The sequence below is a fragment of the Natrix helvetica genome, assembly GCF_964273705.1.
Source record: "Natrix helvetica genome assembly, chromosome: 14".
In the NCBI taxonomy this organism is placed as follows: domain Eukaryota; kingdom Metazoa; phylum Chordata; class Lepidosauria; order Squamata; family Natricidae; genus Natrix; species Natrix helvetica.
Genome location: NC_138564.1, coordinates 12,782,565 through 12,809,572, shown reverse-complemented (window position 1 = coordinate 12,809,572; position 27,008 = coordinate 12,782,565). Strand labels below are relative to the sequence as shown.

General features: G+C 48.8%; 4 protein-coding genes across 4 annotated transcripts; 1 reads left to right on the top strand and 3 right to left on the bottom strand.

Moving 5' to 3' along the window:
* Nucleotides 1-577: 577 nt before the first annotated feature.
* ANAPC7 (anaphase promoting complex subunit 7) lies at nt 578-9,091 on the bottom strand. The gene is made up of 11 exons (XM_081966633.1): nt 8,907-9,091; nt 8,124-8,310; nt 7,221-7,340; nt 6,894-7,005; nt 5,284-5,437; nt 4,997-5,139; nt 4,470-4,587; nt 4,184-4,380; nt 3,154-3,378; nt 2,540-2,690; nt 578-1,765 (listed from the first exon to the last, which is right to left on the bottom strand). Exons 1-11 carry the CDS (start codon nt 9,005-9,007, stop codon nt 1,576-1,578), a joined length of 1,698 nt encoding a protein of 565 aa, XP_081822759.1. The 5' UTR covers nt 9,008-9,091; the 3' UTR covers nt 578-1,575.
* A 1,307-nt stretch (nt 9,092-10,398) lies between these two features.
* ARPC3 (actin related protein 2/3 complex subunit 3) lies at nt 10,399-15,556 on the bottom strand. The gene is made up of 7 exons (XM_081966640.1): nt 15,419-15,556; nt 14,376-14,475; nt 13,068-13,144; nt 12,879-12,947; nt 12,510-12,636; nt 11,452-11,546; nt 10,399-10,672 (listed from the first exon to the last, which is right to left on the bottom strand). The coding sequence occupies exons 1-7, from the start codon at nt 15,422-15,424 to the stop codon at nt 10,610-10,612; spliced, it is 537 nt and encodes a 178-aa protein (XP_081822766.1). The 5' UTR covers nt 15,425-15,556; the 3' UTR covers nt 10,399-10,609.
* An 850-nt stretch (nt 15,557-16,406) lies between these two features.
* GPN3 (GPN-loop GTPase 3) lies at nt 16,407-21,162 on the bottom strand. Its single transcript, XM_081966637.1, has 8 exons — nt 20,973-21,162; nt 20,406-20,514; nt 19,757-19,924; nt 19,127-19,251; nt 18,216-18,331; nt 17,676-17,772; nt 17,331-17,459; nt 16,407-16,690 (listed from the first exon to the last, which is right to left on the bottom strand). The coding sequence occupies exons 1-8, from the start codon at nt 21,018-21,020 to the stop codon at nt 16,628-16,630; spliced, it is 855 nt and encodes a 284-aa protein (XP_081822763.1). The 5' UTR covers nt 21,021-21,162; the 3' UTR covers nt 16,407-16,627.
* Nucleotides 21,163-21,202: 40 nt separating this feature from the next.
* DENR (density regulated re-initiation and release factor) lies at nt 21,203-26,793 on the top strand. Its single transcript, XM_081966639.1, has 8 exons — nt 21,203-21,390; nt 21,911-22,064; nt 23,005-23,024; nt 23,529-23,613; nt 23,892-23,975; nt 24,253-24,369; nt 25,252-25,391; nt 26,487-26,793. The coding sequence occupies exons 2-8, from the start codon at nt 21,962-21,964 to the stop codon at nt 26,529-26,531; spliced, it is 594 nt and encodes a 197-aa protein (XP_081822765.1). The 5' UTR covers nt 21,203-21,390; nt 21,911-21,961; the 3' UTR covers nt 26,532-26,793.
* The last annotated feature ends 215 nt before the right edge of the window (nt 26,794-27,008 follow it).

Below are 27,008 nucleotides of genomic sequence, written 5' to 3'. Positions count from 1 at the left end.
TGATGTTATTCAGCCATGGCATGCATGGATTTCAGGTCTGATAGATTAAGATATTTAAATAAAAACTTTTTGGGTGTTTTCATCCTTATTTGTGTTCAACCAGAAGAAATAGACATTAAAGGTAAAGGTTCCTCTTGCATGTATGTGCTAGTCGTTCCCGACTTTAGGAGGCGCAGCTCATCTCCGTTTCAAAGCCGAAGAGCCAGCACTGTCCAAAGACGTCTCCGTGGTCATGTGGCCGGCATGACAACGCCAAAGGCGCACGGAGCGCTGTTCCCTTCCCACCAAAGGGGGTTCCTATTTTCCTACTTGCATTTTGTACCTGCTTTCGAACTGCTAGGTTGGCAGAAGCTGGGACAAGTCACGGGAGCTCACTCCGTTATGCAGCACTAGGGGTTTGAACTGCCGACCTTTCTGATTGACAAGCTCAGCGTCTTAGCCTCTGAGCCACCACGTCCCTATTAAATAAACATTCAATAACTGAATAAGCTACAGCTGTAACATACTGAGGTAAAAATCCACTAAAATGAGGAAAACGGACAATAAAACACTTTTACGGACACAATAACGCCACAGGTTGAGTTACCAAAATGGATGAAGACAGTTTATTTCAACGGTACACATTTATTCTCAGGAAATGGTGAAATATTACAAGGGTGCATGCGAGAAGCATCCCCTGAACATAAAAATAAAAAGTTCTGAGGGAGCAGAAAAGGCGTCCTGGGGACGCGGACGAAAGTTTGAGAAAACGGTGAACGCCATTCGCTCGTGAGCGACGGGACGAGCCCAGCGTAACCTGTGGCCAAAACGGACTCATTTAATGGGAGCCAAATCGGAAATTTGTAGCAGAAAATCAAGGGGGCAAAAAACACGTTAATGCTCCCTTTTTCTAGGGAAGGGATGAAGCTTAATCAAAACTAATTGGGATCCCACCTTGGCCCGGCTGTTCCTTGCTTGGCGACGGTCCCTCTCGCTAGATCTAACACCCACAATATCCAACAGGAAAGTCACTCACGCATTAAGCTTTGTTTTGTTAAAAAAAAAGATGTGAATTCTCCGGATGTACTTTCGGCTGCCGTTGGTCAATTAGGTATCCTGAAGCAGAAGGCTTCCGTCTCAAACCTCACACTCAAGACTCGGGAATCTGTGGGGCAGAAAAGCTGTTTCCCCACCCACCCAAATCCCCCCTCCTGCCAGTTCCTGGAGGCGTTTGGGCCTCTGAAGGCTCAGAATAAAAGCTGCTCTTCCACCAAAGGAGAAAAGCTTCCCACTTTAGGGAGAAAGCGTAATGGCTTTTGCAATGATTTCCAAAGGCGGGTTGCGAAAAAGGCTTTAAAAGTTCCTTTGAAGGGTCTAATTTTAGAAAGGACTCCAAAATGGGTACCGAAGCCCCTAAAACACAAATCGCTCAGCCTTCGCAGTCCATAAATAGAAATGACAAATGTTATGGAGAAGCAGAATAGTCTTCCTTTTTAATGGATCCGGGCCTCGGCCTATCCCTCGAATCCACGTTTCCTGTCCTGGCCACGGAAGGCGAGGACACCAGCCGTCCCTCGCGCGTTAAGAACGGTGGCCTCACTGCCCACGGAACCACTGCTCCTGATCGACCCACAGAGCCGCCTCGCTGTCGCTGCCTTCCAGGTCCCCTTCCTCTCCGCTGCCCTCCATGTCGTCCACATCCTCTTCCTGGGTGGCGTCGGTGGGGCTCTCTTCCTTCTCCATTTTCTGCATGCCTTCCAGCGACTTCTGGTCGTTGGGATCCAAACTGGGGAGGGGAGACAGAAAGATCACGGCCTGGACGGCGGGAATCCTCACCTGGCCTGCCACTGTTCTGACTGAGGCTTCCCGAGAGCCTGAAGCCAACTCCTTTTCCCGACAAAAAACCCTTTTTATTCATTGACTGTGAATTCTGCTCATTCACATTGAGCAAAGTCTTTCAAGGGAGGATTTACAGTCACAGACCTTCTCTGGCTTGGAGAGCTGCCAGGCCGATCTCTGCAGAACTTGGCAAGGGGTCTCGGAGAGTCAGGAACCAATGAAGCAAACTAATGGTCTCCTGCAAACTCCACTCCCCATCGCTCCTCTTTTATTTCCCCTGGGAGGGGCCCTTCATCGTCCACCTCTGGCCTTACTCCTAAGTCGACCCCTGTTCCTTAGCTCTTCCCTTCATCTGGCCACTCTGCGCATGCACACACTGGGAACAGGCTCCAGATGTTCTTCTGCCTCACTGATGTCCGACTCCGAAGGCAGCTGAGAACTGTCAGACGGCCCTGGCCCCCTCTCTGCCTCCAACGCAGAGCCCTCCTCAGAGTCTTCCCCAGACTCCAGGACTGGCCCAGGTTCCTCCCCAACCCTCCCCACTCTCCGAATCTGCTGCCCGATTAAATTAACATCCGGTTCCCCCGAACCGGTCTGAACCGGCTGAGTCCCACCCGTTGAGGCCTTTCTGCATCAGTGGCCGTGAGTTAATGAGATGCAGAGCAGCGTTAAGAGAAGGAGAGGAACGAAGGCAGAAGCCACCAGAATTTGGAAGGGCTACCTTAAGGCGATGCTGTACTGGTCCATGGCTTCCTGATATTCGTTGACGGCCACCAGGAAGTCTCCCAACATCCGATGTAGGATGCAGTCGCTCTGGTTGGCCAAGGCGTTGCGGAGCAGAGCGATCCCGTCATCGTACTTCTGCTCTCGGCCTGTCGGGAAAGGAAAATTAAAAGCAGCAATCCAAGCAACGTTTTTTGAACCCTGAAAGCCGGCTGGGTGATTTGGGGCCAATCACCAGGAGACTGGGAGTTCTAGTCCCACTTTAGACATGAAAGCCGGCTGGGTGATTTGGGGCCAATCGCCAGGAAACTGGGAATTCTAGTTCCACCTTAGCCATGAAAGCTGCTTGGGTGACTCTGGGCCAGCCCCTCCCTCTCTCAGCCCAACTCACAGAATTGTTGCTATGGGGAAAAGCGGAGGAGGAAGGAGTATTGTCCGTGTTTGCTGCCTTGAGTTATTTATACAAAATAGTAAAGGCAGGATATACATAAATAAACAAACAAATCCATCAACCAACAGGAAATCCCCCCCAATGCAAATTCCAGAGCGGACAGGCTCCCTTCAGAGCCCATCTAAAAGGACTGGGGGTGTGTGTGTGTGAAGCCAACTCACTGAGCAGTTCAGCCTTCTTGACCACAGCCTTGATGTAATCGGGGCGTTGCATCAGGGCCTTGTCCAACAAGGTCTTGGCTTTCTCTTGGGCCACGGGATCCTCCAGGCAGACGGTAGCCAGGAGCGTCAGCGTCTGAGCGTTGGCTCCCAGGGTCTTGTAGACGTTGTTGGCCATCACGGTGGCCTCCCGGAGGCTGTTGGAGGCCAGGTAGCACTCGATGAGACCTGGAGGGCAGAAGAAGGACGGTGAAGCAGCAGCAGCAGCGAAGGAAAGAGGAGGGGGCTCAGAAACACAGCAATGAAACCCAATGAAGCCCTGTTGCTTTTTGAAAAGCACCTCTGGGACAACCATGGATGATCGAGATTCTCAAGATAACTCTAGTGATGTCCACCAATTTCTACACAGAAGCTTAACAGATTAACGGAAGGGACCTTATAGGTCATCTAGTCCAACCCCCTCCACCCAAGCAGGAGACCCTACACCATTTCTGACCAATGGCAGTCCAGTCTCTTCTTGAAAGCTTCTAGGGATGAAGTTCCCACAACTTCTGTTCCATGGGTTGATTGTTCTCACTGTCAGGAAATTCCTCCTTATTTCCAGGTTGACTCACTCCTTGGTCAGTTTCCATCCATCGTTCTTTGTCTGGCCTTTGGGGGCTTTGGAGAATAGCTTGACCCCCTCCTCTCTGTGGCAGCCCCTCAAATATTGGAAGATGCTCTCCTGTCTCCCCTGGTCCTTCTCTTCCCTAGACCAGCCATGCCCAGTTCCTTCAACCGTACTTCCTATGTTTTAGCCTCCAGTCCCCTCACCATCTTGGTTGCTCTTCTCTGCACTCTTTCGAGAGTCTCCACATCTTTTTTTATAGTGTGGGGACCAAAACTGGATGCAATACTCTTAGGTGTGGCCTTACTAGGGCTTGACAGAGTGGTATTAGTCAGAGATGCCCCAAAAGGAAACCAACAGCCTCCATTTCCCACCCGGTGGGGATTTTGAGGCTTCTCAAAACATCTACCCCACGCAGCCTCTCACCTTCGTAACAATCCAGCCTGCAGGGGGCGAGCCGGATTGCTTCGCGGAAGTGGATGATGGCCTCCTGCACTCTGCCCATGTTCCGTAGGGCAGCCCCCTTCAAGAGCAGGGCCTGGACGCTGTTACTGTTCAGCTGGATGGCTTTGGCCCCCAGGTACAAGGCCCGCGAGTAGCGCTTGCTGTAGAAGCTGTGGCAGCTGCGGAGAGGAGGGAGAGGGAAGGCCTGAAAGGGAGCTCGGGGGGATTCCCAACCCTTCGGAGGAAGGTTAGGAATGGTCATGGTTACCCTGAGACAACCCAAGGCTCGGCGTGCTGGTCGGAGATGTTGAAGAGCCGGCATCCGAGGTTCTCCACATCCTCCAGGCGACCCTCTCGAGCCAGTAAGTAACCATAGACGTCCATTCCTAAGAAACGCAAACGGGGAGAAAAAAAAAACTTCAGAAGGACCACAAGGTAAAAAATTCCTCTCGCACCTATGTGCTAGTTGTTCCCGACTCTAGGTGGCGCTGCTCGTCTCCCTTTCAAAGCCGAAGAGCCAGCGCTGTCCAAAGACGTCTCCGTGGTCATGTGGCCGGCATGACTCAACGCCGAAGGCGTACGGAAGGCTGTTCCCTTCCCACCAAAAGTGGTCCCTATTTTTCTACTTGCATTTTTTGACGTGTTTTCGAACTGCTAGGTTGGCAGAAGCCGGGACAAGTCATGGGAGCTCACTCCGTTATGCGGCACTAGGGATTCGAACCGCCGAACTGCCGACCTTTCCGATTGACGAGCTGAGCGCCTTAGCCCCTGGGGCCACGGCACCTGAAGCCTTACCTTTGATTAAATACGGATCCAACATTTGGGCCTGTTCAAATTTTAGGATGGCATTCTTGTTGTCGCCGGCTCTGAAATACAAGTCTGCTAAACTGCCCAATATATCCACATTGTCTCTCAGGAGCGACTTTTTCTCCAGCGAGCTTTTGGGTGGGGGGTGGGGGGGAAAAGAAACAGAAATGGGGAAAAATAGGATGGGTTCTAAAACAAGATTCCGGAATCCCCATCGTTCTGCTTTCTGCATCCTAACCGGATTAAACCACCGGGATCTTAGTCTGGGGGCTCACCAGATCGTGTTGATGGCTCGGGTGTTATCGCCCGTGTGCACAAAGGCGTACGCTTTGATCCACACCGAAAGCCAATCCAGGTTTGGGATGCTCTGAATCACGTTCATGGTCAAGGAAGCCACTTCTGCGCCTTTCACCGAGAGCGACAACAAGCCTATAGAAGAGGACGGACTGTGGTTACGATGTCCAGGCTGACAGGAACAGGCTTGTTCTCGAAGCTGAAGGCAACCAGACCAGATTGGAGAGTTTGGTGGGAGATGAAGCCCACCCAGCGTGGACGGAGGGGACCATGGGTGGGGGATTTTAGAATACAATACAATAGCAGAGTTGGAGGGGACCTTGGAGGTCTTCTAGTCCAACCCCCTGCCTAGGCAGGAAACCCTCTACTGTTCCAGACAAATGGCTATCCAACATCTTCTTAAAAACTTCCAGTGTTGGGGCATTTACAACTTCTGGAGACAAGCTGTTCCACTGATTAATTGTTCTAACTGTCAGCCTTAGTTCCAAGTTGCTTCTCTCCTTGATTAGTTTCCACCCATTGCTTCTTGTCCTGTCTTCAGGGGCCTTGGAGAACAGCTTGACTCCCTCTTCTTTGTGGCAACCCCTGAGATATCCGAAGACTGCTATCATGTCTCCCCTGGTCCTTCTTTTCATTAAACTGGACATACCCAGTTCCTGCAACCGTTCTTCCTATGTTTTAGCCTCCAGTCCCCTAATCCTCTTTCTTGCTGTTCTCTGCACTCTTTCTAGAGTCTCAACATCTTTTCTACATCATGGCGACCAAAACTGAATGCAGTATTTTATTTTATTAGATTCTTTTTTCTTAATTTTATTTCTTTTTAAATGAGGTTTTATATTCTGCGAACCGCCTTGAGTTGCCATGTGCAAATAGGCGACAATATAAATTCTTTTTTTAAAAAAAAAGGATGAAAATAATTCAGGGTTTGGTAAAACTAGTTTCCTCTACGCTTAATCTCCTGATCTCTGTGATCAGGAGATCATAGGATAGAATAGAACAAATGAGCTGGAAGGGACCTTGGATGGGTTTTTTATTTGGGGTATTTTAATTGTATTCAATTTATTTAGGGGTTTTTAAACATTGTGTTTTTACTTGTTTTTATCTATCAGTTCACCTCCTCCTTGTATATGTCGTATATATGTCTTGGTATATGTTTTGTTATATGTATGTCGATATATTTATTTCCTATGTTTTGTTGTACGCCGCCCCGAGTCCTTCGGGAGAGGGTGCGGCTAAGAAATAAATATTTATTATTATTATTATTATTATTATTATTATTATTATTATTATTATTATTATTATTATTATTATTATTATTATTATTCTACTCTAGCCCCCTGCTCAAGCAGAACCTATCCTAGTGATGGCTGAACTTTTTCTTATTGCGTGCTGAAAACTTGTGATCGTGCAATAGTGTCCATGCGCACCCATAAGGCAATGTGTGTGCAAGCCCCTCCCCCCCCGACACGTTCCAGCCTCCCTTCCCTGAGATTTGTGACGCTTGGTCATCCCTTTTGGTCAAACTAGCCAATCTTATTCCTTGCCAACGGCGACAAGCAATGGAAGAGGTAGAAGGAGGTGGGGGAGCTACCTAGAATGGCATCGAGAGCCAGCGGGCACTGCCTCAAAACTTCCTTGTAACTGGTCACCGAGGAACGCTCTTGGCCGGTTTTTTTGTACAAGCTGGCCAGCATCATGTTAATCTGCAAGAGGGAAAAACAGAGCAACAAGCTTTCGACTCAGAGAGAGAGATAGACGCACACCCACACAGCAACCTCCAACACACAAGACCCGGGCCTTGCAAGAGCGCCTTAGATTTGGCAGCAAAGTGAGGTCCTTGTGTGTGAACATCTCAGGTGCCAGGAAAAACAAACAAAAAAACTCGCCCAGGGGGTTCAATCCATGGAGAGGAACCTACCTTGGGGGTCCTCTGTCTGGAAGGAATGCCATCAAGGACGGCAATGGCATCTTTGTCTTGCTTTAACATGGTGTAACATTCGGCCATTTTGTATTTCACTTCGATTTCAGAGGGCAGACACTACGGGGGGGGGGGGGGGAAAGAAGCAGGCATAATCAATCTATCTATCTATCTATCTATCTATCTATCTATCTATCTATCTATCTATCTATCATCTATCTATCTATCTATCTATCTATCTATCTATCTATCTATCTATCTATCTATCTATCTATATCATCTATCATCTATCTGCGAAATACCACTCACGCATCAACCCAAAATCTCCAAAGCCATGAAACCTACAAACTTGAAATTTGGCCCGTATGTTCCTCTTGGCTTCTAGGTGATTGCTAAGAAAGGATTTTTCAAAATGACCATCAGATCATTGGTATTTCTTGTATTATTATTAACACGCTCAGATGCTAAGGAGTTCTACTCCCCCTCCCCACCTAGAAAGAATTCTGTTCCAACTGCCACGTGGGCGTGGCCAGCGCGTGACTCATTCGGCATGCGAGTTTAGACATTCTACTCCCCCTCCCCACCTGAAAAACGCTCTGATGCTAAGGAGTTAGACTGAGGGGAGAGAAGGGGATAAGGTGGGAGAGATCCAACCTAGAACTAAGGAGAAATTTCTCAACCGTGAGCAGAATTAACCAGTGGAAGTTAATCCATCACTGGAGGTCTTCAAGAAGAGACTGGATAGCCCATTTGTCCTGAATGCTAGAGGGTCTCCTGCTTGAGCAGGGGGTTGGACTAGAAGACCTCCCAGGTCCCTTCCGACTCTGTTATTCTGAGCGTCGGGAGGGGGCCGGCTTCCTGAACAATCGTGGTTTGACTCGGGCAGGTGGGCCCCGCACCCACCTGGCTCTGGGGAGTGGAGGCTGCGCTGCCGGTGGAGGGCCGGACTTTGGAGGTCTTGCTCAGCGCCTTCTTCTGCTGGAGCGCCATGGTGTACTTGCTGACAGCGTTGCGGTATTCTTTGTCGTGGAAGAGGGAGTCGGCGTGGTGGACCAGCAGCTGGTACTTCTGCGAGGAGGAGAAGAGCTCCCTGCAAGGAAGACGCGTTACAGTCAGAGCCCGCCTCTTCCTGGCACTCCCTTCCCCTGCTGCACACCCACCCTGCGAGGTAGGCCAAACTCAAGAGAAAATACAGCAGGGCCAGCCTAAGGAGGCAAATTTCTAGCGCAAATATTGGCAAGGTAAGCTTTCCCCCACCTAGCTTCTTTCTGCTGGGCTCTCGCACTACAACTCCCATCTTCCCCAGCCTGACCACTCACTTTTGATGCCCACCCTGACTAGATTCCCTATCCCATCCTCCCAAGCCAGCCTCCCATGGAGTCTACAAGAGCAGGCCTTCTCAATCTTGGCAGCTTGAATATAGGGGGGCACGAGGACTACAACTCCCAGAATCCCCCAGCCAGCAACCAAAGCTGGGAGTTGTAGTCCCCCCCCTCCCCATTTTCAAGCTGCCGAGGTCGAGGAGCACTGCTCTGGAATCTCCACGCCCATCATCCCCAGCCCTATAGCGATGGGGGGGGGGGGGAGGATGTGAGCGGCAAGGCTGCTTGTTGTTGTTTTCCCCACGGCCGATCGCTGCGTGGTCTCCTTTCCCCGCTTCGCTCCAGCGGGGCCCTCCACACTCACGGGTTGTTCCCGCTCATAGTGAGCAGGAGGCCGCTGAGCAGCCGCACGTTGGAGTGGAGCCCGGCGGCCGCCATCTCCCGCACATGGTCCACGACGCTCATGGCGGCGGAGAAGCGAAACGGCGGCGGCGGCGGCGAAACTCGGGCGAACTCGGCGAAAGGACTCTAAAATGGCGCCTCCTCGCGGGGTCCTCGCGCCGAGGGCGGCCATGACACCGCCCGCCACGCCCCCTCGGCGGGGTTACCTACTTTGCGCCTGTCCCAAAAAAAACCCTCCAGGAACGGGCCGCTTTTTCCACACCGGGAAAGGCGCCTCCGCGCCGCGGCTTTCCCTCTCCTCTTCTAAAAAAATAAATGGATCTTCATCCTTTGTATAAATCTAGAAGGATTTTCATCGGGCACTGACTTAGACACCTTGCCCCAAACCGCCCTAGAAAATAGGAAGCGGGAGGGAGACCGGGACCGTGTGAGCATGCGCGGAAGAGTGCAACCGCTTTTTTTTGTTTTTGTTCCCTCGCTTCCTTTGCCAACCGGGCGCCCGCAACACTGCATGACAAAGCATAGGTAATTGCAGACAGGCAGCGTTGAGACATACCAGACGACTTGACAAGGTGTTTTTATTTGAAAATAAATAAGGGTGGGAGGGAGGCGGCACATTTTGCCCCTTGTGGCGTTTATTGCTAAAGAAACAGACCTATTTATTTATGCATTTAATAGATTTATACGGCCCTCAACTCACAGAGGGTGGCTCTGTTCACCTTTTATGCATGTTTTCTTAGGCTTTGTGGGATGCAGTTGTTGGGGTGCTCCTTTTTTTGCCCTGCAATGCTTGCATTATGGGACTTATTTGGAGCAAATGTAGCCTGCAAATGTATTAAAAGTGCACACCAGCCTTCCCTACCCAATGCCTTCTGGACGTCAGACACAGATTAACAGAGTTGGAAGGGACCTTATAGGTCATCTAGTCCAACCCCCCACTCAGGCAGGAGACCCTACCCCGTTCCTGACAGTCCAGTCTCTTCTTGAAAGCCTCCAGGGATGAAGCTCCCACAACTTCCGAAGGAAACTTCTGTTCAATGGGTTGATTGTTCTGTCAGGAAATTCCTCCTTATTTCTAGGTTGAATCTTTCCTTCGTCAGTTTCCATCCATTCTTCCTTGTCTGGCCTTCAAATGTGCTTTGGAGAACATGTTGACCCCCTCCTCTCTGTGGCAACCCTTCAAATATTGGCAGACTGCTATCCTGTCTCCCCTGGTCCTTCTGTTCTCCAGAGCAGCCATGCCCAGTTCCTGCAACCGTTCATCATATGTTTTAGCCTCCAGTCTCCTAATCATCCTGGTTGCTCTTCTCTGCACTCTTTCTAGAGTCTCCACATCCCTTCTATAGTATGGGGACATCGCCTGCCTTACTGTAATTCTCAGCCATTAAGGATAATATTTGAGCTCTTCTGAATTTGAGCTGGACGGTCTCAGAGTAAATATAGACAAAACAGCATTAGAAAGAACTTTTGCTTTTATTATTATCAAGCTCGACAAAAATTGCACATGATTTTTTTTTAAGCTCCATCGTCCCTCCCATCAGCAGCCTGGAAATCCAGAAACATCTTTCCTCTTTCAGTAGAAAACTTATATTAAAACAGAAGCAATAATTCCAAGAACCCTGGGAACAGAAAATGCTGTAACCGCAGAAGATCTAACCGTTGTCTTCACTGCCCCGGACCCGACAGGCTTTTATTCATGAATTGCCTTTTCACAAAACAGGTCCACCACTAGGAGAGAACAAGAAGAGGTAAGTAACAGAAAAGCAGTTGTCATCAAAACCCACAACAGTCACTGAAACCAATTTACAAGACCCAAAGCTTCTTTTCAGTGGCTGAACTCCGAATAAGCTCTCTTAAGATTGATGGGGAGGAAAGCAATGGCCAATCTAGACCACATACTAAAAAAGCAGAGACATCACCCTGCCAACAAAAGTGTGTCTAGTCAAGGCGATGGTTTTTCCCAGTTGCCATGGATGGCTGTGAAAGTTGGACCATAAGGAAGGCTGAGTGCCAAAGAATGGGGGCCTTTGAGCTCTGATGCTGGAGAAGACTCCTGCATTGAGTCCCATGGACTGCAAGGCCATCCAACCGGTCAGTCCCAGAGGAGATCCACCCTGACTGCTCTTTAGAAGGCCGGATCCTGAAGAGGAAACTCAAAGACTTTGGCCACCTAATGAGAAGGAGGAAGGACTCCCTGGGGAAGACCCTCATGCTGGGAACGATGGAGGGCAAAAGAAGAAGAAGGGGACGGCAGAGAAGGAGGTGGCTGGATGGAGTCACCAAAGCAGTCAGCCTGAGCTTCAATGGACTCCAGGGGATGGTAGAGGACAGGAAGGCCTGGAGGAACGTGGTCCATGGGGTTGCGATGGGTCAGACACGACTTTGCGACTAACAACAACAAAGATTGATGCAGTCTTGAAATGTACCCAATATTTCAACTATTTTTCTGTTCTTTCCTATAAAAAGCAACCTGCTATAGTTATGCCTTGAACACAGCCGAAGCTCACCTTGCTGGGTTTGTCACTCTGGGGATCAAAGACCTTTTCGCAAAGCCTCAAGCCGGTTTCTTGCCTCAGTTGCTGCAAATACCCTCGCATAACCTCTGAAAGTAGAAAATAGCACAATTAGCTAGAAAGGGATTCTGTTAGAGTAAGAATCCCCAATCTTTTGGACCTCAGGAACCACTAAATTCATAATTTTAAATCCCCTGCACTACTGATACGATCTGCCTAATGACCGGCCAGGTGGGTGTGGCTAGGTGATCATGTGACTGGGTGGGCGTGACCAACTCGATGTCATTCACGTCGAGGGAGGCCTCCCGCCTCCCTCCCAGCCACTCCTCGCCTGCCCTCCCGGGCTCCTTAGGGCCCCAAGAGGAAGCCGTTGCTGGAGCTAAGCAGCCCTCAGGAGAAAGAGTTGGCAAAACAGCTCCGTTCAAATTGGATCTGACCGAGAAGGAGGCACCTCACTGAGGACTAGGAGCATAGGCTTTCCAAGCAGAGGGAAGACCTGCGGGAGTGCAAGGCCAGTGACTGCTGTGTTAGAGCCCTTGAAAGTCAAAGAATTAAAGCTTAGGATTCTCCCCTTTCTCCCAAACCACCAGCTTTTTAGATTTTATTTTATTTTTTGCAAAAGATCTGGCTTTGAGAGACCATATTAAAGCAAGATTTAAGACTCTTTCTAATGGGCAGATTTAAACCAGCCAGCCGTATTTCTGATGGCCTTTTTAGATGGATGTTTAAATCGCTGCTCGGATGCAGGGAAACCGCTCTGGCATCGATTGGTAAATTGATAAATCATCCAAGCCAATCAAATTAAATAAACTCGGCATAACTTTGCCGACAGGAGTGGGAAAACATTCAATAAAACCTGGATTTTCAGTGACATGGAAAAAGCAACTAAACCATGGCTGAGCCGCATATTATCCCAATGTTCTACACAAAATGAAGCTGTGCAAAACTCAGGTGTTCTTAGATCTAGCTGTGTTTAACTAGCTGTGTTTAGGAATGAGATTTGGCTATACTAGCTTGCAATTTTCCTTTTTTCCTCCCCATAACCTGCTTACCTTCTTCCTGCTTGTTGGTGGGTCTGGCATAAAGAGCATTTAGTGGGAATCCCGGTTCCCCAGGAATCGGGAAATTGGTGATCCCTAAAGTATACATTTCTTTTTCCCCCTGGCCTTTGGAATTGCACTGAAAAGAAAGTCAAAAATGAAAATCAATTTCGGGTAAATTGTCTCTCTAAAATAATCCCTTTTAAGGAGCAGGCTGTGTTTAGGGCGGAAAAAAAATGTCCCAATCATCTTACGATCTGCGTTATATTTTATTTATTTGGATTTCTGAGCTAATTTTTCTTTTTTTACTTAAAAAAGGCCCTGCTTTTTATTTTATTTTTATTTCAAAGCACGGCGAAACCCCCGAGGGAGATCCCTTACCTTCTGCAACTTTTTCAAGCACTCCGAAATATAGAGAGTTATGTAGATCAAGGTGCGGTCAGCTTCATTCTGCAAAAGCGAAAGAATTCAAAAAGGAACTTTTGAGCGATCTTGTCTTATTTTTCCCTTTAATCTCCCACCGAGAGGCTTCTGGGGTGGGGGCACTTTTTGAGACCCACTCTCCCTTACCTTGATTTCGTAATTTTTAAAGAACACGTTGGCTTTGAAATAGTAGATGGCCTCGTCAATTATGTCCATATCTTTTGCTGGTGTGGTGAGAAAGAATGAAACCCAAAATCTTTTGAGTCATCGTGAAAGAAAAGACATTTATAGCAATAGACTTATATACCGCTTCATGGTGCTTTTACAGCCGAGCCGAGTCAACGTCTTGCCCCCAACAATCTCGGTCCTCATTTTACCCACCTCAGAAGGACGGAAGGCTGAGTCAACCTTGAGCCTGGTGGGATTTGAACTGCTAAATTGCAGGCAGCCAGCAGTAAGCAGAAGGAGCCTGCAGTACTGCATTCTAACCACTGCACCACAGAGACTCAACATTTCCTAAAAATCATCCATAAACGTCTCCATTCAAGGAAGCTGTTGCAGCAAAATACAATCATAGAAGAGACCTCGGAGCTGGAAGGAACCCCGGAGGTCATCTAGTCCAACTCCGTGTTCAAGGAAGTGACTGTTACAGAATCATAGAAGGACAGAGCTGGAAGGGACCTCAGAGGTCATCTCGTCCAACCCCGTTCAAGGAAGAGAGTGTTACAGAATCATAGGAGAGAGTTGGAAGGGACCTCGGAGGTCATCCAGCCCAACCCCCTGCTCAATACATCCACTTATTATTAACACTTCTGTGCTGCGCCAAAAAACCAGAGGATTAACAACAGCACAATGACAATCAATACCTTATCTTAGAATAAGGCCACTGAGCAACAGGCATGGGTGCAAAAATCCAAAATCTCCCCAAATATTTTCTCTTAGAACCAATGATTTTTCAAGCCATAGGATTAGCTGGCAGGGGGATTCTGGGACTTGAAGTCCACCCATCTCAAAGTTCCTAAACTGAGAAATCCAATGTTGGATTTGATGAAGGGACGCGGTGGCTCAGGGGCTAAGACACAGAGCTTGTTGATCAGAAAGATCGGCAGTTTGACGGTTCGAATCCCTAGTGCCGCGTAACCGAGTGAGCTCCCGTTACTCATCCCAGCTTCTGCCAACCTAGCAGTTCGAAAGCAGGTAAAAAATGCAAGTAGGAAAATAGGAACCACCTTTGGTGGGAAGGAAACAGCGTTCTGTGCGCCTTCGGCGTTGAGTCATGCCGGCCACATGACCACGGAGACGTCTTCGGACAGCGCTGGCTCTTTGGCTTTGAAACGGATATGAGCACTGCCCCCTAGAGTTGGGGACGACTAGCACATAGGTGCAAGGGGAAGCTTTATCTTTAATTTTGGGCACAAGGATAAGCTAGAGTAGATTCATCCAGAGTGGACTTACTTTCGCGAGGAGCTGGTCCTTTGAACTGACTCCGGATGGGCAAGAGAGCCATATTCCCCACCAGTTTGGTATCGGGGTCCATCAAAGTGGAGTGATAGGCCTGTGATGGGAAAAAGAGGGTAGGGTGGTGGGAGGTTGATTGGCAGCGAAGGAAGGACCATGCACGGGTGAAACAGTGGGGGGGCTTCCGGATCTCCTTAGAAACCTTCAGAAGATGCCGCCCCCAGATCAGCTTTGAGAGCACAAAAGCCGCTAGAAATGCCGAGGTGGGTCGGCAACCTACGGCCCACCGGCTCCAACCTGGCCCAAAGAAATAACCGCAGTCCAGCATTTTGTTCCCTATTCAAGGGGGAGAAAGAGGAAGCCCCACGTTGCAGCTTATCCTTCCACCAGACCGGTGGTTCTAACCATGGACCGACTTTTCTTCGCAGGAACCCCAACCTGGCGCCCCCCCCCCAATGTCCTGTCCCACCCCCCCCTCCTCTACAAGTCAGGGGCAGAAATGGGAGTTATGGGGTGGTCCCTCTGCTCTGGGACCCCCTCCCTCTGCCCCGGCAGCCCCTCCCTCTGCCCTGGCACCCCTTCTGCCCTGGGAGCCCCTCCCTGTGCCCACCGCCCCCGTGGTTCTAGAGAAAGAGATGGAGTCAGGGGGGCAAGCAAGCCCACACCCCCTCACCCCCCAAAGCCCAGGATGGGCAGAGGAACAGGAGGGGGGTTCTTTTCCCCATAGGGCTGAAATGGGTGGGTGGGAGAGAGCAAGCAAGACCCCCTCCCCCCCCTTGCCCCAATCCCAGTGACAGCCATGTTCAGCCAAGCCCTTCCGGCCTCCCCACCCTGGGGAGCAGGCAAGGCACCAGATCCGCACCGCCGCACCCCAAAAGCCACACTCAGCGTTGTGTTAAGTTGTGTGTCCATCGTCCTTCCTGCTTTCTTCATTTCCCCCTCCCCCCTCAACCCCTCCTCTTCCCCAGCCTGCAACGCCTCCGCCTTGCCCAGCTGGCTTGCAAGCAGCGACCCCCGCCCCGGCTGCCCCTTCCCCTCACCGGCATCTCGTTGTTCCTCCGGGCAGGGAAGCAGCTTCGGGCGAGGCGATCTCCGGTGCAGCGGCGGCGGCCTCGCTTCCTCCCTTCCTTCCTCTTCCAGCTGCGGCCGGCCGGCAGGGGGCGCCGGAGAGCAGCGCAGCTTGCCCGGGCTCGGCGGACTTCAACTCCCGGCATGCCTCAGGTGGGCGCGGAGCCTTGTGGGAAGCGGAGTCCAGCACATCTGCCTCTGCTCAAGGGCTGGAGGCCACTCAAGCAACCTCTGTGCTAATGTTGCGGCCTTTGGGAGGCTCCCCTTGGAAACCCAACATGGAAATACGTCCTCCCTCCCTTGGATAGATGGCAATCACAACCACCACCACCACGGCTATGGACGAAGGATGTCACAGTGATACAGCCATTGCCATCGGGGCACTTGGCACCATGTCCAAGAATTTTACAAGAGACATCCACAAATTGCAGCTTCCTGCAAGAACACCAGCGGAGCTGCAAAAAACTGCGCTGCTCGGAACATCGTATATTTTAAGAAGGTCCTTGGTTGATCCTTAGGACCCTGGCAGCAAACTGTATCAACCAATAGCACCAGTCAGTGGTATTTGTGATGCATTTTTGAATGTTCAGTTGGCTGAGTTTCATGTTTCATGAATAAAGTATAAAAATATAATATAATAAATAAATATAATATAAATATATAATTCTATAATAAAGTATTATTATCATTATTATTGTTAATCATGAAACTCAGCCAACTGAGCATTTTTGAATGTTCAGTTGGCTGTTTCGTGTTTATTATTATTAAACCACTGGCACAGGAGGGAGGGCGGGAATAGTTTTAAGCCCAAGTCCCCAAAATTACACTGCACGCAATTGCCATACAGTAATAAACATTTCTGAATTTGACCCTTTCGTTTTTCTAAGGAAACCAAACCACAGTGCTATAAATTACACCTGACGTTTCTTTTCCAGTCACTCAGAAAACCACCAAGAGGAAGAAAAACGAAACACAATAATTTATTTCTTACAATGCATACTTCATGTCTTCCAAAAATAAAACTTTGTGGCGCGATCCATTTTTGAACGTTAAACCCCTTTGTGGGTTAAAAAACAACAACCCCGTCCTTTGACGGCTCCCAACAGTTTGTGAATTTCAAAATGCAGCGTGGAGAAACGCAACGTCGTTTCCTCTGGATTTGAATGTAATATCAAAAACTGTCATTTATCCACTGCATCCTGGAAGAATTCGTCAAAAGCTGAAGATTTGTCTTCCTCTTTATCCTGTACAAAACACAACATAACACCCCATTGTTGTGGCCTGCCAGTGGCCAGTGAAGCTGGTGGCAGATTCGGAAGTGAGGAGGTTGGGGAGGAATCTGGACTCTGGGGAAGGCTCTGAGGAGGGCTCTGTGTCGGAGGCAGAGAGGGGGACAGAGCCGTCTGACAGTTATCAGCTGCCTTCGGAGTCAGACATCAGTGAGGCAGAAGAACAGCTGGAGCCTGTTCCCAGTGCGGTGAATGGCCCCTCCCAGAGGAAATAAAAGAGGAGCGAAAGGGGAGTGGAGTTTGCAGGAGACCATTAGTTCCTTCCTGCATTCTTGCCAAGTATTGCGGCATCTGAAAGATACCGGCCTGGCCGCTCTCCACGCCCGATCAAGGTCGCTAATGGTGAACTATCTTGAAAGACTGTGGGAGAGGAAAGACTTTGCTGGAGAGGAATTCACTGTACATTAAATAAAAAAGGATTTATCGGCACGAGGACTCGGCTTCGTGCTGCTGGGGAAGCCTAAGTCGGAACACCGAATTTCTAGGTGCTTAAAATAACCCCCATCCAATTGAACTAAGGTGGGTTAAAATTGGGGGGTGGATCCTTAAGGAAAATGACATCGGTGTTTAACCCAAAAGGATTTAGCACCCTCACCTTTGGCTCCTTAAATTCCAAGTCCTCCCCGTATTGAATGGCGAAATCTATGTGCTGCAAGACCATGTTGATGCTCTCCTCGTCGGAGCGATCGAGCGGGAGGAAGCGAACCATGCTGTAGTCGTCGATCTAAACGAAACACAACGCCGTCAAAGAGAGGAAAAAAACACAACCGGAATCAGTTGTTGTTAACCTCATCCTTAGCGCAGCGGGTCGTCTTATTCGTCTCTTATTCAGGATTTGGGGAACGACCTTTCCCCGTTTTCCACAGATAAGGGGCACTATTAATTTTGGTTAGAGGAGGCCTCAGGGAGCCACGCATGGAAAGGAACAACCGCCACTTACCAAGCCACAGATAGCTTTGGTTAACTTCTTAAACTGCCGGCTTTTGAGCAGATCTGTGGAATCGTCCAAGGCAGAATACATGTCCGGATCCAGATACCTGCAAAAAATGGGATTCTTGAAACTAGATTCATTCAACCAACACAAATATCCATGCTAGCTTTAATACTTCCCCCCTTCCTTTCCCCCACCCCCTATGTCTCCTCACTGCTTCCTTTTGTCACAGCTTTTTCTTACAGCTGCTGTAAGGCTGTAAACCGAGATGATGACAGGATGAGTCAGCACGGTTAATGCCATTTTAAGAAGCTATATATATAAGGGAGGCCATGTGAGGGCGTTTCCTCCCCCCTCATCTTTCTTCATTGCACTTCTCCTGTAGAGTTGAGGATTGATTGCTTGCCTAGTATTTGCCTTAAAAATTGTACGTCATTTATGCTTGGCAAGAAGTGAAATCTAGAAGGTCAAATGAAGCTGAAGGTTGAAACCAACCTTCCCAGCGTCAAACTTCCAAGCAAAGTGGAGCCATTCCTCGCTCAGACTTACTTTTCGATCTCGCTTTTTGCTTTCTTGCTCAGCAAATCCATCTTGGACATGACGTTGATCTGGGGGATCTCTAAGGAAATCATAGCGCTAAGAGCTGCCATCGCACCGGAAATAAACTACCATCGGAAGGAGACAGGGAAAGAAAAAGAAAATCACACACAAGGAATTGGGTATGCCCCATTCCCCAAAATGTTACTCATTTAATGCCCACAGAAGGGCCACTCCAAACACAAACAAAGGATAATTCTGCCACCATACAGGACAAACTGAAAAATATCTCGCTGGGGGTTTCAATTTTCAACACCTCTGAATCAGTACCATTATTCTGACTGAGGCTTCCCGAGAGCATGAAGCCAACTCCTTATCCCGACAAAAACCCCTTTTAGTAATTGACCGTGAATTCTGCTCATTCCCATCCAGCAAAGTCTTTCAAGGGAGGATTTACAGTCACAGACCTTCTCTGGCTTGGAGAGCTGCCAGGCCGATCTCTGCAGAACTTGGCAAGGAGTCTCGGAGAGTCAGGAACAAATTAAGTGAACTAATGGTCTCCTGCAAACTCCACTCCCCTTTCGCTCCTCTTTTATTCCCTCTGGAAGGGGCCATTCATCGTCCACCTGTGGCCTTACTCCCAAATCGACCTCTGTTCCTTAGCTCTTCCCTTCGTCTGGCAACTCTGTGCATGCGCACACTGGGAACAGGCTCCAGCTGTTCTTCTGCCTCACTGATGTCTGACTCCAAAGGCAGCTGGTAATTGTCAGACTCTGGCCCCCTCTCTGCCTCCGACACAGAGCCCTCATCAGAACCTTCCCCAGACTCCAAGACTGACCCAGTTTCCTCCCCAACCCTCCTCACTCTCCGAATCGGCTGCCAGCTCCATTAGCCGCTGGTGGGCCACAACGACCATAAGATACCTTAAAAGATTCCACCATGAATTGAGAATCTACAAGGAAAACACCACAAACGTGGAATTCCCACTGTTGCAGCTTCTCTACAAACTGTTTCATCACCGGCAAGTGAGTGTAGAGTTCAATCTGACCTAAAAAAAGGACAAATAAGTTTATTCGTTTCAAATATCCTTCTCTCAATTCCACAGAAGAAAACCTCAGGGAAGATATTTAAAATTAGAGGGGGAAAATCAGATATCAATTAAGAACAATCACAGACTGACTGGGTATCTGTATGTGCTGGAGAAACCATAAAGAGAGAGAAGAGACTCTTGGACTATCATAAAATGAAATATATTTTCCCTCTTTGCTTTTTCAATCATACCACATTTCTTCCACATTAAGATTTCAAGGCCACCAAGTGCCAGAAGGGTTTATAGCCACTGAATTTCCACCGCTTGGAACTTCTATTTATTAAATAAAATGTAATACATTTTATCAAACTTATTTACGAATTCACATTTTATGCTTCCTCTCCCCTATAAAGGATACATTTTCCATTTTTAACTTAAAACCAAACAAAATAAGCCCCCAAAGATCCTCATCCTCCATCCAAGGATCCAGAAAAAAATTACCTTACACCTTTCCTCGGCTTACCTGGGCAATCGAAGAGGATGTAATCGTCTTCCACGTGACCAAGGCATTCTCCCAGCCAATCAAAATTGTTTGCAAAATATTCCATGCAAAAAACTAAGCCGCCGTTGGGGCCGAACCGGAGGGAACTGTCTTCCATGACATCGTCCACCTCAATCAACTCTCGGATATCTGAAAGGCAAAGAGGGGAGACGGGACCCCAACCCTACATTTGCCAGCACAAGGCCAAGAGGGGTCACCACGCTGGGCTCATCTCAGGGGAAGTGCGGAGAAGGATGCCCACAGAGAGTGGTGGGGTGGCCTAGAGGAGGAGCTCTCGCCTCACGCTCAGGAGGCTGTGAGTTCAATCCTAGGTAGAGGCAGTTATTTCTCTCTCTGGGCACAATGAGGATATATCTGCTGAATGAAACTCTGTACTGGCAACAGGGAAGGGCATCCGGCCAGTAAACACTCAGCTCCGTTCAGTCGCCCAGACTCCACCCCGCAAGGGATTATGGGGTCATTAAATGATGACGATGCTTGGGACTCAAAGGAACCCAGATGGATACATTCTGATGAGCTGCTTCTGCCTCAACCCAAATTAGCCCGTTGAATTTGTGGGTCCCTTGGTGTCCCGGGTAAATCCCAGTTTTGGGAGGAGGGGCGTCCTTACCTGCCATGACATCGTAGTCGAAGTGTTCTGCTGCTGGATCCAGGTTCACCACCTGCACCGAACGGTTGAGGCTTTCGCAGTGCTGGACCATAATGGAGCAGTAGGTGCTCTGGAAGAGGAGAGGCTCGGTTGGCCGGGGTTGGGTGGCGTGGCGTGGCTGCAACAAGCCTCCCACCCACCTACCCAGGATCTCAGGTTGGCAACTCACCTGCCCACAAAGGGTGGAAATCAAGGCACAAGGGGGGGAGAAAAAAAAGGGTGGACCTGGAGACAATGGAACTACCGGCCACTAGATGGGACTTCAATTCCCAGAATGGATGTGGAGACAGTGGAACTACCAGCCACTAGATGGGACTCCAATTCCCAGAATTCCCCAGCCAGCACGCTGAAGTTGGGGGGAGGGGTTGGACTAGATGACCTCCAAGGTTCCTTCCAACTCTCTTACCCCCACCACCACCCATCTTTTAAGTTGCCAAGCTTGGGAAAACATTGCCCTGGAAGCTTCCCCCCCCCCCCGCCTCACACACAAGAGAGCTGGTAGCCCCCCCCTCCTCCTCCCAGACTCACCTTCCCGCTCCCCGCAGGCCCCATCACCAGGTGGGCATAGCGAGGCATGGTGCCAAAAGGGGGATAAAACAACAACAAGAACGAATGTGAAGGCTCTTGGCCCAAAGGACGACCCGTAAGCCAGCCAGCCGCCTTCCTCGGCCCTTCCTTCCCGCCGCTCTATGGTTGGCGGCTCACTTCCGCCAGCAACAGAGACTCCTTAGGGGGAGGGGGGGAGGAGGAAGAGGAGGAGGAGGGGAAAAAAAGCCGAGGAAGAGCAGCTGAGGTTTTCCCTCTGGTCCGACCCTGCGGCTCCTCGGGCACCTCTCGCGGGAACGGCGTTGCTCTCGCGAGACCTCCCGCCTTTCTTCCTGCCTGCCTGCCTGCCTTCCTGCTGCTGAACCGCCGGCCGAGCGAACCGCCTGGAGGGGGCGCTGGGGTGAGGGGGCGCTTCGGTGGGGGAGGGGGAGGTCTGGGGTTCCCCCCCCGATTTTCCCCAGCTCGGGTTGCCCCCCCCATTTTTCCTGGCTGGGGAATTCAGAGACGCCCCCCCCCCTCCAGCCACCCAAGGGGAACCCCTCTCCTCTTTCTTGGGGTTTTTTTTAAAGGTTTCCACCATTGAGCCTCTTGGGGGAGGCACCTGGGGGTCTGGCTGGCGGGGCGGGGGGCCACCTTTCCCAGCTCTCCCCCCCCCCTCCCCAGCTGGCCTCCAGGCTCCCCCTAGGAAGAGCCCAGCCCTGGCAGGGCTGCAGACCCCCCTTTTTTCTAAATTGGGGTGCAACTGCTTATTTGGGGAGGGCGGGGGGGTGTCTCCCATCCAAGGGGGGGTCAATTTTACAAGCCCTCCTTGGATTGGACTAGATGACCTCCGAGGTCCCTTCCAACTCTGTTCCTGTTTACTGTTTAAGTTTTCTGCCTGATCTTTGAAGGTTCCACCACCACCACCTCTCTCTTTCTAGGTTTGGCCTTTGAACGGAAGGTCTCCGGTTTCTGGACTGGGTGAGACGGGAATGGAGACGGCAGTGGAGCCCGTGGTCCTGGATTGCCGGGGAGACCAAAGGTGTAATGCCAGACCAGATGTAGACTATCCCCTTCGGGTGCTCTACTGTGGAGGTAGGCATGGAAAAGGCAGCTTCATAAGTCGCCAGTGGGTTTCCTTCCACTTATCCCAGTTAAGGTTACTTGCAGGCTTTAATCTAGAGCGGTGTTTCTCAGCTTCAGTAGATTTAGCTCGCTGGGGAATGCTGGGAGTTGAAATCTACATGTCTTTAAAAAGTTTCTGAGGTTGAGGAAGACTTTAATAAAGTCAACCGTTATCTTCTGTGTGTCTGGGTTTTTAAAAATGGGACTAGGCGTTCGCAAAAAAGAGAGGAATTAATACAATGTAAGTTAGCTTACAATGTCTAGATATTAGTGGCTAAGATGCTGAGCTTGTTGATCAGAAAGGTCGGCAGTTCGAATCCCTTGCGCCGCGTAACGGGGTGAGCTCCCGTGACTTGTCCCAGCTTCTGCCATCCTGGCAGTTCTAAAGCACGTTAAAAATGCAAGTAGAAAAATAGGGTCATGAGTCATGCCGGCCACATGACCAGGGAGACGTCTTTGGATAGTGCTAGCTCTTCGGCTTAGAAACGGAGATGAGCACCGCCCCCTAGAGTTGGGAACGACTAGCACATATGTGCAAGGGGAGCCTTTACCCTAAGTTAGCTTATTCTGCAAAACAGTGTTCTATAACTAAGAAAATACAATTCATGATAGGAACTAAGGAAATAATTGTCACTATTTCTTGTAGCCAAGGAAATAGAATTCATGATAGGAATCAACACATTAATTAGAAAGATCGGTCTTCACCGTGGGATAGAAGCCTTGTGGGTTTTCTGGCATGATTCCACCATCTCTTTTTATCAGCCATGCTGGCTGGGGCTAATGGGTGTTGTAGGACAGGCACATTTTCAGAGACCTCGTGGAGATGGCCATCTTAAGTAAGACGTTTAAGCTGGATTATACGGGAAAACATTATCATGGCTTTAAACATTTTTCCCGTTTTCTTCCCCAGTCTGTTCCTTGCCAACAGAGGTGAGTTGCTTTCATTTGAGTTTTTGCTTGGTTTGCGCAGTCAATGAAAACACTAGAGAGCTTTTAAAAATGTTTGTCTTGTGTCATGATTTAACTGGAAATCAGTAGAGTAACACGGTTAGAATTATGCCAGCTCGGCCTATTCACAGTTGCATTGATCTCTCTGAAGATGACTAAAATTGTTAGTTGTGAAGTCGTGTCCGATCCATCGCAACCCCATGGACAATGTTCCTCCAGGCCTTCCTACCCTCTTGTCGAGGGAATCCTTCTAAACAGCAGTCAGGCTTCATCTCTAGGACTTTAGGACTGACCGGTAAAATGATGGCTAAAATAGCTTTTATTATAGAAAAGGATCATCAGAGCAGATTCCCCTGTGTGAAAAGAGGCAGCTGTCCAAAATGATTTCTCTACTCTTACATACAAGTCCTAAAGATTTGTGTCGCGCTATAAACATTTGGCCATTCTCAACCAATAATTTTACTCTGTTTTTTTTTCCCCCTCCAGTATTGTGAATACATGCCTGATATGGCAAAATGCAGGCAGTGGCTAGAGAAGAATTTCCCAAATGAATTTGCGAAGCTTACTGTAGGTAAATATACTTTTGTGACCTTCGAGCGTGGAATTACTTCCTTAATCCCGTCCTCGTTTGTCTGGGAAACCGTCGCGTTAAATCTAGTAGGATTTTCCGGGCTGCAAAAGGAAAAGTTGCATTTTTGTGAAGAAAAAAAAATACTTAATTGGCTAAATTGGAAACAACTCTCAATAGGATCGCTGTAAGGGAGCCTCATAAAGAAATCTACAACCGCTTTCTTTTCTTCTTTTGCAATATTCTGATATCCCTAATAACTCTGTACATTTGAATTCCAGAAAACTGCCCTAAACAAGAATCTGGCATCGGAGAAGGCCAAGGAATGATCGGTGAAGAGGAAGAAAAGAAAAAACAAAAGAGAGGCAATTATTAGCTGGATACAGCTTTTTTTCTCTTAAGACCATATTAAAGCACAACTCCTATTTTTTTTAATCTCCTGGTCATGTAACTGTTGCTGGGGTGGTGAGAATAGGGCTAAAAAGGACCTCAGAGGTCTTCTAGTCCAGCCCCCTGCTCAAGGTGCTTTGAGGTGACTTTAGATGGTGGGAGAGTCGGAAAGCCAGTCGATTCTTTTCGCCTCCTTCAAACCAGATTCTGAAAAGGTGTTTTATTCCCTTTCCTTTTCTGCCTGCCACCCAGGTGGAAGGGGTCAGATAAAACAGAAGAAGAAAACGGTGCCTCAGAAAGTGACGATAGCAAAAATCCCCCGGGCGAAGAAAAAATACGTCACGCGAGTATGCGGTCTTGCAACTTTTGGTGAGTTTAAGCGAAAGCATGTTTTTGCAGAGGTTTCTGGGCTCAAATCGGTGGAGATCAGCTAGTATGAAAGAATTTTTTTTTTTAATCCCCGGAGCATCTTGTAAGCTACTAAGGAGAATGAGATAGGATCAGTTTTTCGCAGCTTATATTCTAAATGATGCGAAAGTTCCCTTTGAACTGTGAGCCTACAATTTTGGTCTTAAGGTCAGAAGAGAGAGCTTTTTCTTCTATAATCTGACTCAGTTGTTCCACATCTGGCTGGGATTCTGGGATGGCTCAGTCTTGTCACTGGAAAGAGGTTGGGGGTTTAGAACACAGTTTTTCAAAATTAGCAATGTTAAAACAGATGGAGAAGACTCCTGCATTGAGTCCCTTGGACGCCAAGGCCATCCAACTGGTCAGTCCTAGAGGAGATTAACCCTGACTGCTCTTTAGGAGGCCAGATCCTGAAGAGCAAACTCAAAGACTTTGGCCACCTAATGAGAAGGAGGAAGGACTCCCTGGAGAAGAGCCACATGCTGGGAAGGATGGAGGGCAAAAGAAGAAGAAGAGGGACGGCAGAGAAGGAGGTGGCTGGATGGAGTCACCGAAGCAGTCGGTCTGAGCTTCAATGGACTCCAGAGGATGGGAGAGGACAGGAAGGCCTGGAGGAACGTGGTCCATGGGGTTGCGATGGGTCAGACACGACATCGCAACTAACAACAACAAAGGCATCAACTCCCAGAATTCCCCAGCCAACACGCCATAGGTGGCTGGGGAATTTTAGGAGTTGAAATTCACCCATCTTAACATTGCCGATTTTGAAAAACCTGAGCTTAGAAACTAATAAGTAAGAATCTGTGTCTTGGTCTCTTATTTCTTTTTCTCGTCTCCAAACAGAAATAGATCTTAAGGAGGCCCAAAGATTCTTTGCTCAGAAGTTTTCCTGCGGTGCTTCGGTCACAGGGGAGGATGAAATAATTATTCAGGGAGATTTCACAGACGACATCATTGAAGTGATTCAGGAAAAGTGGCCTGAGGTAATACGCTGGGACCTCATCGGACTGGCTTTCTGTTTTAAAAAAGGAGCTTTTTAATTAAAGTGGATTTTCCCTTGCATTTAAGACTTTGCAGTGGAGCAAATATCCTGGTGGGGAATTAGAAATTGATATTGTGTGATGTTAATTGGCTGCGACGGTTGACTCTTTGCTGCAATGGATCGATTGCATTCCATTAAGCAGCCACATCAATAGATGATTTTTTTGCATGTATTGCCTAAAAGCTTGGATCAAGCTAGTTTTTTTTTTCCTTCCCCATATCTCTTTTCCTCGCATGCCATGTCTTCAATTGTTCTGACCCAGGCTTTCCAAGAGCATGAAGCAAACTCCTGGTCCCAACAAAAAACCCTTTTATTAATTGAGGGAATTCTGCTCATTCACCTCCAGCAAAGTCTTTCAAAGGAAGATTTACACTCACAGACCTTCTCTGGCTTGGAGAGCTGCCAGGCTGATCTCTGCAAAAGCCTGGCAAGGAGCCTCGGAGAGTCACGAACCAATGAAGCGAACTAATGGTCTCTCCTGCAAACTCCACTCCCCTTTCGCTCCTCTTTTATTCCCTCTGGGAAGGGCCCTTCATCGTCCACCTTTGGCCTTACTCCCAAGTCGACCCCTGTTCTTTAGCTGTTCCCTTCGTCTGGCAGCTCTGCACATGCGCACACTGGGAACAGGCTCCAGCTGTTCTTCTGCCTCACTGATGTCTGACTCCGAAGGCAACTGATAACTGTCAGACTCTGGCCCCATCTCTGCCTCCGACACAGAGCCCTCATCAGAGCCTTCCCCAGACTCCAGGACTGGCCCAGGTTCCTCCCCAACCCTCCCCACTCTCCGAATCTGCTGTCAGTTACACTGTTTGCTGGCAGGCCACAACATCAAGTAGTTTTGTTAAACTAGTTGGTTATGGGAATGTATAATCTCTTGACTGATTGACTCTTCCCTTGGTTAAACATGGAATTAAAGAAATTTAATTATCTCCCCTCCTCCCCCTCCCCGAAATAATCTTTCAAAGTCAAGCCATTCAGTTCATTTCCCTGTGATTGTTTCTCATGTAATAAACACGTTTGAACTCCTGTGCTGCAGGTGGACGATGACAGCATTGAAGATCTGGGAGAAGTGAAAAAGTGAGATTCCTTTGGAAAAGCCACAAATTCCGGCCCTTTTTTTTGGACAGACACTCAACTCTAGCCAAGATAGTCCAAGCGGGACTTTCCCTGACAGATCTGTTTGAAGAGGCATGTTCCCCCCAGTGGCATTTTTACTGTGGTCTATTTGCTGCTTTTTATTTTTTTTTGTCTGTGATCCTTCTTTGCCAAAGTTTAAATTTGGGGGACGTGAGCTCCTCTCATGCTTCGGCTGGAAGTAGAGCGTTAATAAAGAAGTTACTGTTCTTGGCCGTGTGTGCGTCTTTGGTTTTCTTACCCCGAGGTTTCAACCCGAGTTGGCAGCTTCGTTGGAAGCAAATAAATGTACACGAGGGCCGGGTGTAATGTGTGAACGCAAACTCCTTAGGGATGTGCCACACTCCCATCTGTTTTTTAAAAAAATAAAAATGATCAATAAAGGAGAATATTTGTAGCTCAGGGTTGAAATGAGGAAGTCCTT

Bases quoted from the DNA above. Each gene is read 5' to 3' on its own strand.
- ANAPC7 (XM_081966633.1), bottom strand. From the start codon at position 9,007: ATGAGCGTCGTGGACCATGTGCGGGAGATGGCGGCCGCCGGGCTCCAC. The intron at 8,311-8,906 runs GTGAGTGTGGAG...TCTTCCTTGCAG, and splicing joins ACTATGAGCGGGAACAACCC to GGAGCTCTTCTCCTCCTCGC. The intron at 4,381-4,469 runs GTAACCATGACC...TCCTCTCCGCAG, and splicing joins GAGCCTTGGGTTGTCTCAGG to CTGCCACAGCTTCTACAGCA.
- ARPC3 (XM_081966640.1), bottom strand. The intron at 12,637-12,878 runs GTAAGGGATCTC...CTTTCTTTTCAG, and splicing joins GCTTGAAAAAGTTGCAGAAG to TGCAATTCCAAAGGCCAGGG. The intron at 11,547-12,509 runs GTAAGCAGGTTA...TTCTACTTTCAG, and splicing joins CACCAACAAGCAGGAAGAAG to AGGTTATGCGAGGGTATTTG.
- GPN3 (XM_081966637.1), bottom strand. From the start codon at position 21,020: ATGCCTCGCTATGCCCACCTGGTGATGGGGCCTGCGGGGAGCGGGAAG. The intron at 20,515-20,972 runs GTGAGTCTGGGA...CTCCTCTTCCAG, and splicing joins GGCCTGCGGGGAGCGGGAAG to AGCACCTACTGCTCCATTAT. The intron at 17,773-18,215 runs GTAAGTCTGAGC...CATTTTTTGCAG, and splicing joins GCAAAAAGCGAGATCGAAAA to GTATCTGGATCCGGACATGT.
- DENR (XM_081966639.1), top strand. From the start codon at position 21,962: ATGGAGACGGCAGTGGAGCCCGTGGTCCTGGATTGCCGGGGAGACCAA. The intron at 23,614-23,891 runs GTAAATATACTT...TTTGAATTCCAG, and splicing joins ATTTGCGAAGCTTACTGTAG to AAAACTGCCCTAAACAAGAA. The intron at 25,392-26,486 runs GTAATACGCTGG...CCTGTGCTGCAG, and splicing joins TTCAGGAAAAGTGGCCTGAG to GTGGACGATGACAGCATTGA.